General features: G+C 35.9%; 1 protein-coding gene across 1 annotated transcript; it reads left to right on the top strand.

Annotated features, from left to right (window-relative positions):
- Positions 1-4,277: 4,277 nt before the first annotated feature.
- On the top strand, positions 4,278-9,703 carry LOC149845296 (large ribosomal subunit protein bL19cz-like). Its single transcript, XM_089995674.1, has 5 exons — positions 4,278-4,487; positions 4,910-5,236; positions 5,388-5,474; positions 5,592-5,725; positions 9,357-9,703. Exons 1-5 carry the CDS (start codon positions 4,464-4,466, stop codon positions 9,463-9,465), a joined length of 681 nt encoding a protein of 226 aa, XP_089851800.1. The 5' UTR covers positions 4,278-4,463; the 3' UTR covers positions 9,466-9,703.
- Positions 9,704-10,227: the final 524 nt, after the last annotated feature.

A 10,227-nucleotide genomic window follows, 5' to 3' on the forward strand; every position in this document is an offset into this window, starting at 1 on the left:
TGCAATCATGATCATGCTTAAACAAGCAAACAACATGTGTAACAATTTGCTTTACACTGATCATGCATTATGATATACAATGTTCATTAACATGCATATCATATGAATAATTCTAAATCAAGAATAACATGAAATACATTCAATTTGCATACATATCAAATCAAATATCAAGATAACATTCATAACCATGTTGTATAAAGTAAAAAGCAATTAGACATCCATACATGTCATATTGTGCAGTTCAGATCCCTGTTAACCCATTTTTGAAAAACCCATCATAAATAACAAGAACCTAGTTATACTCTTCCAATTTTATTATGACTGACCCAATATCTCAAGAACACTGTTCAAGAAATAAACTACAAAATTCATTGTAATAAAACTAAGAATATTCTGGGACTAAACCCTATTCAGAAAAAATATAAGACAGATTCTGTCAACTGCAAAAATTTATCCCAGTTTGAAGAATTTCTCCAGACCTATAGAAAAATTTGTTGACAAAACACTTTTTATAGGATCTTCTTGTACATGTTAACGTTCACCCAGATTTTTTCCAATTTATTTTAATCTGTTTTGGTTAGAGTCTTATAACTATCAAAATTATTGGTCGGAATAGTTCTGCTGAAAGGGCAAAAAACATATGCTCTATTGCAATAGATGTTTTGGCTCAAAACTGATCCTAACGGAACGAAACAAGATTTTAAATTCAAACCTTAAATGTGTAAAACACTCCAGCATTTTTATTTTTATTTATTGGTTTCCTTTTCATAAAGATATCAATTTTTTGTCTAAAATAGGTCAGGATAAAAAATGAGGACAGAAAAGCCAAGATTCAAACTCATTCTAAATCCATTAAGAAAGAACAAGATTCAAGGTAAAAATGTCATACAATCACAATTTTTTGATGCTCTAAATATATTTACATCATCACATAACACATATTTGATCATATTCATACTAATCTTGTCAAAACAATAATATACATCATTCAAGAATCACAAAACCTTCATAGAATATCTCAAATATGATTTCATCTATACAAGAATCATAAGAAACCCTAAACAATAATGAAAAATGGTTTCTTTATGCAATAACATCTTTAATTATGCTAAACATTAAATAATCTATCATATATGCTCAGATCAACTTTCTTTATCAAAAACATCAAAAGCCTAAAAATGTTTTTGCCAAAATCTTCTTCAAAATGGTTTTTCGCATACAAGAACATTGATTCAAGCATATATCAAATTTTCAAAACTTATAGAACTTATATTTCATCAATGTAACCTAATATTAACATATTAAACATGTTGAAACAAATAAGATCTAACAAATAACAAGAAACAAGTTTTTCTCAAATCGTTTTTCACATTGAAAGCCTGAAAATCATCATGTTTTGAAAATTGTTTTTCTTTTTTATTCCATGGTGACATGGATCCATCAAAACGTGTTCTCTACATTGAAAATCAATCTTAGAGAGGTGTTTTAAGGTCTGATCCTCATTGGTTCAGATTTAAAAATCATCATACGCATATTCTGTGCATTTGAAAAAATCTATGTATACGCGATTGATGTACCTACCTTAATCGGGTTCTCAAACGTAGATAGGCCTTCATCTCCCGTATTCAAACCTTAGAGGAGCTTCAATGACTGCTGAAAAAGCTCTAAGAAGGAAGAAAAAAAAGAGAGAAGAAGAAGAAGAAGAAGAAGAAGAAAAAGAAGAAAACTAAGAATAAGGAAAAAGAAGAAGAAAAATAGGCATAGGAAAGAAGATCATATAAAGACTTCTCTCTTTTCTTTTTTTTATAATAGAAAATCAACTAAGAGAGAGGGGGTGTCCCCTCTTTAGAGTCCAATCCATATAAAAAACTGAACTATGTTGATCGCTAAGAGTCCTATTCAAAAATTACTCTAACAAACTACTTAATTAAATAAATAATTATTTTAATTAACTAATAGTTTACCTTAATTAACAAATCAATTAACCTAATTAGTTATGGGGTCCACTAGGGGGGGCGTCACACCCTCTCTAGAGTCCTCTAGGGTTTTAAAGACCCTCTTAATGAGGTCTCTAGAACCTGGAGTGGATCTCGCTTGGGTCCAGATCCAAAAACTAGATCTAGGTCCAAAACCTAATTCTGATCCAAATGTTTGATTCATATCCAATCCCTATTTGGGTCGGATCTAAGAACCAAACAAATAAATCTAAATCCAAAATCAAATTAAAGATCCATATCCAAACATAAGATAAAAAACAACATTGGATCCAAACTCAGGTTTAGATTTGAACCTAACCCATTCAAGATCCATATACCTCTGAGTCACCCCTGAACCCCTGTGGACCACCCTAATCGCACCTGGCACCCCACTGGGCCGGACGTGACCCCTCTGAGCCTCTCTTAAAACTTGGTTTGAGTCTAAAATACAACTCGATCAACTTAGACTTTTGAATTTTGCTTGAATTTTATACATATATATATAGTTTGCTTTTTGAACAATTTTGTAGCAATATATGTATTTATATGTAAATATGTTGTCTGCAATTGAACATAAAATTTTGGTTATTATGTGTGTTTCATGTTCACTGAAAAATCTTGCAATGCTAATTTATTGTGGTAATGTCTGGTTCACTAACAAGTTGTTGAGGGTCGTAGGCATGTGTTGCTTACAAAATATTAAATTCTAATTTTTGCATTACAAAATAATTTTGACAAAAATTAGTTTTTTTGAATTAATTATATGATTGAAATTGATAGGGCAAAAGCCTAAATTTGTTATTGCATGTTAATTTGCATAATTGTTCTTATGTAATAAACTCTTAATTAATTAAGATGGTTAAAAAACCAAACAATGTAATAATTTTTTTCTTTGGTGTTCCTCTAAAAGGGTGAAAACCTTAGATGACATTCATAGGGGATCGTGAAGATACTAAATATCATGTGCATTTGTTGTCCTTAAGAATCCAATGTATGGTTCATGTTTCTAGCTATGGTTGTAGAAAAATTTCAGTCACTTTGTTTAAGGTAATGTTATTGACTCGGATATAGTTATTGGTATACCAAGAAAGTGACGTTAATGATTGTCGATTTTCATTGATGTCTTGATATTATGTGTGAAATTCTAATGTTCTGATAGATGGTCTTGATTCTTGATATCGATCGAAAAATAAGTATGAAACTCAATAATTAAAATATAAATTATGTGTTAAGCTACGATTGAAAACTACCTTGAACTTCATAAACTTTGCCCATTTTGAGTATCTGCAGGTTTGTAAGAAAGTGGACATTAAATTTGTGTGCAACAAAAACAATTATAATTTAAGTTAAAAAGTTATTCATACATGTTGTATTGATTCATGCATTCCTAAATGTTTAGCATCAATTTCATGCATTCTTAAATATTTAATTTAGCATAAAATTATAAATTGCATGCTTGAAGTGCTTAGATGATAATTTTGTTCTGATGATATGTTACTTATTATCTCTCTTAAATATATACTTTGATTTGCACAAGTAGGGATGCATATGGGTACAGAGGTTTTGCAATTTCCTCTATGTAGGATATGATTTCAATTCAAATGTTGTTCTGGATTCGAACAGTTTGCATCCTTATACATGAGCATGGCAGGCTCGCTTCAACTTGCTATAGCCCAAGAAACCAAATGAGCTTGAATGATCAGAGAACAACTCAGGCATTTAAGTTGAACTGTTAGTGGACAGAGGTGTTAGAGGGTTTCTGCTGTCCGCACCCCACCCGTCCAACACTAGCGGTGGATGTGTGAGACACCTGAAACACGGCATCCGCGCATCCAACATGACACCTTTCAGGTGTCTCGACGGTGTTCCACCACTTTTCCGTGTTTAGGACACTTGGGACAAAAAGCAAAAATAAAAATAAAATAAAAATATATTTTTTTTATAAAAAGACAATGGCTGGGACAAATTTTTGACTTGTCCAGAACACCTCTGTGCTCCATCAGCAATGTCCAGACAGGTCTGTTCTACACAGGTTTGTTCGCGCAATCAAACGCGGGCCTCAAACCCTGCAAGATCAGTTTAGCGCAACCACTTGGAATCTGAAGGCCCCGGTGGCTTGTATCCAGTGGTCCGTCTGGGTTCTGACCTTAGTCAATCATGTGACAGACTCAGCCCTGCACTTGTGACAAGTGGGCTCCAACCCAGCATGACTCAAGGCGGTTCAGTAGACAAGTCAAAGTTTCAAGCTTGTGCTGTGTGTGGCTCTGTGGATAAGGTCGCCTCAACTTCACGCTCTTCTGCCGTTGCCCATAATCTTTCAAACGGCTAAGTTTCCCCTTCACTATTCTTCCTTTTCCATCTCCATTAGTGCACAGATGATAACGAGGAGAACCAATTTCTCGGATTCCATTTCTCGATCAAATTAGCTCTCTTTGACACGTACACTTCTCCCTGGCAGTTCATTGTGATAGGGGAAAAAACCCTCTAATGGGGACTCAGATGTTAAACCAGGTGCTTGCTTTTCTTCTTTTGCTTCGACCATGGATTTTGGGCTTCATTTTTTGTTCATATGATGCTAAAATAACAGATGAGTTTGCTTTTTCTTGGTTGGTTTTGTTATCTTGCTTCTTAGATTGATGATTCAATCCTCAAGGAGTACCCCATACACATGTTTTGAAAGGGTGCTTCTTTTTCGTTTGATTTCGGTATTCGTATTGGTTTTTTTGTGGTCAATTGTCTAGTGTAGAAGAGTTATCTTCATATAATTGGAAAAGAGGAATGGATGGTGTTCTTCATTAGTTGGTTGTTTTTATTTCTACATGCTTGCGCTAATGGTTTAGTTTAGAGGAATTATATGTATATGTGAATAAAAAAGTGTAGGTGGTGTCTTCTATTCATTTGGTTTCGTTGTTTGGTTTTGTTCTTCTTTGTAGGTTAATGGTTTGCTTTACAAGAGTTCTTCTCCATACCTCGCAAAACCGGGCATTTTATCGGTGCCATCTTCGTTGAACTGTCGAGTAATACCATGTAAGACAAGCTTCCTAGCAAAACCTGCTTCGTTGAAGGCATTTAGTTCAAACAAGAGATTTGTGGTTCGCGCACAAGAAGAGCCGGAAGAACAACCGGTGCCTGAAGAGGGGGGCGACTCACAGCAAGAGTCTTCTTCGTCGGGGATAGCCGTCGCAACCCTGGAAGCTCCGGAGCAAGAAGTCCAACCTGTGGACAGAAAACGCAGAATTAAGCTGGGAGACATAATGGGGGTATTCAGATTTCATCCTATAAGACTCAAATTCACAATTTCTGCTTTTATGCACCATATAGCTTTAGTTGTTGGCTGTTCCTTCTTTCTTGGGATAGGGACATTTGTTGGGATTTTCGTAGAAATTTGATCTTAATCTTTTCGTTGTATAGATTCTGAACAAACGAGCTATCGAGGCTTCAGAGAAGGAAAGACCCGTTCCTGACATCAGGACTGGAGATATTGTAGAGATCAAGCTGGTAATTTCCGAGATTTGGAGCATAACAAATATAGTTTAATGGGTGGATGCTTGTATAAATGTGATGGTATATTTCAAAATTGATCTGAAGCACATGGTATTATTGTCCTAATTTCAGGAGGTACCAGAGAATAGGCGTCGAGCTTCTATTTATAAAGGCATTGTTATGTCAAGGCAAAATGCTGGAATCCATACAACAATCAGAATTAGGAGGATAATTGCTGGTGTTGGTGTTGAAATTGTTTTCCCCCTGTAAGCTCTGAGCATTTACCATACATCAGCAGTGAATGGCGCTTGTTTTAACTTGACATAGGGTGCACTGGTTTTCCTTCTGCTAGCTTTGTGTTTCTTTTATTTTCTATTGGAAGGTGATATGCATGCATTGAGATGTTTGCCTGGTGGATCCTTTCAAAGTTCACTTTAACATGGTGGATCTTTCAGTATGGTCTTCCATATGGTTAGAAAGAAACAACAGGATTTTGAAGAGCAATACCATTATCATGCTATCCAAATGGATATTCTGGCTTGTGCAATCAAGAAGTGGCTGATTTGTGATCTATCTTGGATTGGCATTTTTTCTATGACTAAATCTTTTTTTTCCTTATGTATACTTTCTTGCTTTTGGGTGACTGCTTGTCATCTCTTCTATCTTCTAAAAAAAAGAAGGGGTGTAGTAGGTGATGAACAGTGTGAGCAAATTGTTAATCTATCTTGGATTAGCACTTTTTCTATGACAATCCTTTTTTTCCTTATATGCACTTTCTTGCTTTTGGGTGACTGCTTGTCATCTCGTCTATCCTCTAAAAAAAGAACGTGTAGTAGGTGATGAACAGTGTGAGCAAAATGTTAATGTTGTATATGCATGTGCATGATTTCTCTTCATTTTTTATTCTTGTCTCTCTTTTCTTTTTGTCCTCGAGAAAAACTGTAAATGCAGAATCTATTACATCAATTATCAATTGAAGAGGTGGCATGTATAAAGAATTAATCCACAGAAGAAAGTACAAACATGTAGGCCCTGGTGAATGGAAATAAAGATAAAATAGTAAACTATTAGCTCCAAATTTGAATATCTTTTACTTCAATACATTCCAAATAATTAGTTCAGGAGGCGTTTGAATGGCAGAAGAAATAATCTCGCTAGATTATTTATTCTGCTTTTGGTCTGGCCCCATGTCTCAATCAAACATGACTATTTCTTCCATTTTTGTACAATTTATCCCAGATTCTTTCTTCCATGGACCACTCAAACACACCCTTAGAGAAAAAAACTAACCAGATAGGATAAGCATCGAACTAGTTGGTGCTTTCATGTTGTTCCACGTACTCTCTTCTGTCATATCTGTGCTGAATTTGTATGACCGAATGAAATTAGTTTGCATGAAAAATGGCTAAAGGGGATATCAGATCTGAATTGATGTAACCATGTTACTGGTTAAATTGATTTGGGTTGGTCAGATTCCTGATATGCAAATCTCACCTGTATCATTGGTATAAATACCTGTATGGTTCACTAGTCTTAATATCTGTCGAATCAATTAACTTGGGCTGTCTTGATCGATTTGTCTAAGTGAATTAAAGTTTTGAGCTAGTCATGCTTAGCCCAATCCATATCTTTCATTGAGATATTCCCAAATCAAGATTTAAATTTAATAGGCAAGACAGAACTGGTGATAGTGATGGATCTGCTTTAAGCCCTTTCCTATTTGCGATAGTGATGGATGAGCTTACGAGATCAATTCAAGAAAATGTACCGTGGTGTATGTTGTTTGCTGATGATATTGTTTTGATTGATGAGTCTAGAGCTGGGGTTAATGCTAAGTTAGAATTATGGAGACAGACATTGGAAGCTAGAGGTTTTAAGTTGAGTAAGAGTAAGACTGAATATATGGAATGTCGGTTTAGTAAGCAACGAAGTAGTGATGGGAGTGTAGTGAAGCTTGGTGAGCAAGAAATACCGGTGAATGATTATTTCAAATATTTGGGATCCATCATTCAAAAGTATGGAGAAATTGATGGAGATGTAAATCATAGGATAAAGGTTGGGTGGATGAAATGGAAAAGTGCAACTGGAGTGTTGTGCGATCGTAGAATGCCATTGCGGTTGAAGGGAAAGTTTTATAGGACGACTATTAGACCCGCTTTACTATATGGTACGGAATGTTGGGCTGCCAAGAGACATCATATTCAAAAAATGAGTGTAGCTGAGATGCGGATGCTTAGATGGATGTGTGGAAATACAATAAAAGATAAGATTCGGAACGAGGAGATACGTAAGAAGGTAGGTGTTGCACCCATTGAAAATAAGATGCGAGAGAATCGTTTACGGTGGTTTGGACATATTCGGCGAAGGCCTAATGATGCTCCAGTTAGAAGGTTGGAGAAATGGGAAAATATATTAGTTAAAAGAGGTCGGGGTAGGCCTAGGAAGACTTGGATGGAGATGATAGGAAAGGATATGAATGCTTTGAACCTCTTCGAGGACATGGCATTGGATAGGAATGATTGGAGGAAAATGATTCATGTGGAAGACTCAAAATGAATTTCTTTTTTGGTTCATATCGCTGACCCCAATTGTTTTGGGATGAAGGTGTAGTTGTTGTTGTTGTTGTTGTTGTTGTAGGCAAGACAGAACTGGGACTTATTTGAAATTAAAGTGCTCCCAAAGTACTCTGACCTTTTAAGGATTAAACCAAGTCGACCATGCCAATCGCTGAGAGAGATAAGCTTTTGGTGTTTAAACTTCGAGTTGGACAAATGACTTCGAACCACACCTGAACTCTATATTCTTTGACCTTTAAGATGCTATCTTTATACCTATTCTATAAATAATGCCTCATGATCAGCTGCTATTGTGGTTTGTCGATTGTGTACACTTTCATGTGGTTATTCATCTGACTGACTGTAGAACAATAATTTGTTGCTTCCAGAAGCAAGGCATGTTGCCAGTCCCCATGTTTTTAATTGCTGCACAATGTGTCATTCTCAATGTATCCTGAAATAATATAATGGTGCATATTAGGATTACATCTCATTGATTTAGATATCACCATAATATCAACATCATCTTGGAGACTGTTGTCGCTATATCTCAAATTAAATTTCGAAGAAAAAAATGAACAGAAATGATGACATGTTGCTAAACTGCATAGTGTAGGCAATTGGCTTACTAGGCCTATTGTTGTTTCTTCTTTGTTGGTGAATTGCAAAACATGTGTTAATTTGTTTAGTATGATTTTTTTTCTTAGGGGTCGTTTGTTTCACCTAATTTACACATGAAAATGGGCCCACGGTCATCATGGCTGGTTTCTTTTCACGTTGACCATGCATTTACTATGTAAATCCGTAACACCCCCCCCCCCCCCCCCCCCCTCCCCGTGAATATTACATATGCATTTTTTCACACATGGGATGCCTTTCCCATGGAGTCTTTTCTTATTGGTGGAAATGAAACAAGCAACCCACAATGGCGAAATGTCTGGCGCAAGAATGCACCAGTTGCATTCTAGCAAGGTTTCTTGGTTGAGATAAAATAAAGATTCATTGTGATCTTCCCCTTGAAACGTTAAACCAATATCACATCTTTCTCTCACCTGCAAAGTTGATGCTGTTTGTGGATGAAAACTTATTGTACTATTTTCAAACTTGGTCTTATTCTTCTCAGCTATATGTTGAAGTCGTGAAAGCTTTCCCTTATGTGAACTATCTTACATAGTTACATATTAATAGGATTATTCAGCATCATCATTTTACACTTTGAATCTCTCTCTCTCTCATGCACACGTAGATACACACACACACACAAAATGTGACATGTATGGTTTTTGGCTATCTTGATATGCAGCAAGTCTCTAATTTAGCTATGTTGGTTACTATTTTTCAGGTACTCACCAAACATCAAAGAGATTAAGGTTGTGAGTCATAGGAAGGTTCGAAGGGCAAGGTTGTACTACTTAAGGGACAAGTTGCCTAGGCTTTCAACCTTCAAGTAGGTCTGTTGGTCCAGAAATGGAATACCATCATGTGAGAATTTTTAACTGCAGTTGTTGCTTTGAATGGTTTCTGCTTAGTGACAACCAGTTCATAATTATTCGTTATATCAGTTGTTGCTACAGCTTCATCTTTCTCCACTCCATCTGTATCAACATTGATGTCCGTTGTCATTGTCACTCATTTATTTTTGGTGTTTTTTGCAAAAATTTTCTTCTGAAATATCTTTTACTAGAGCCACCATATTTTGTCAATATGGTCTTATACTTGTAAGGATTGTAGTTTCTTAATGAAGTGATGTGTTCGAACTCTATGATTTTCCTACAATAAGGCTCTGTTTGGGAGCCTTGAATTGGAGGTGTGTTGTGGTTTCCCCAGAGTTCTCATGCTCTCTCTGCTGTTTGGGAGCAGTGATGTTGCCAAAACATTGCATTGGAATGGTGTTGTCCACCCCGATACCAACATTTCAATGTCATTCACAAGAGGATGTTTTTGGCAACTTCATCCTCAACACCACATTTTGGCCAAGCACTGCATTGGGAATGGAGTTGGCAACCCCAACACATTTCAACACCATTGACATGAGGATGTTTTTGGCAACTTCATCCTCAACACCACATTTAGGCAACACATGGAAATGCTGTTTTCATCTCAATGCAAGCCTCCATCGACATAGCCTTAGAATCTTCTAGTAGTTGTCGGTTTCAATTTTGAGTTCAGATACAAACGAGACGACATCATATCTTTTTTTTATTGTTATGCCT

This window comes from Nuphar pumila, chromosome 2, assembly GCF_984573655.1.
Source record: "Nuphar pumila chromosome 2, dmNupPumi1.hap1.1, whole genome shotgun sequence".
Classification (NCBI taxonomy): Eukaryota; Viridiplantae; Streptophyta; class Magnoliopsida; order Nymphaeales; family Nymphaeaceae; genus Nuphar; species Nuphar pumila.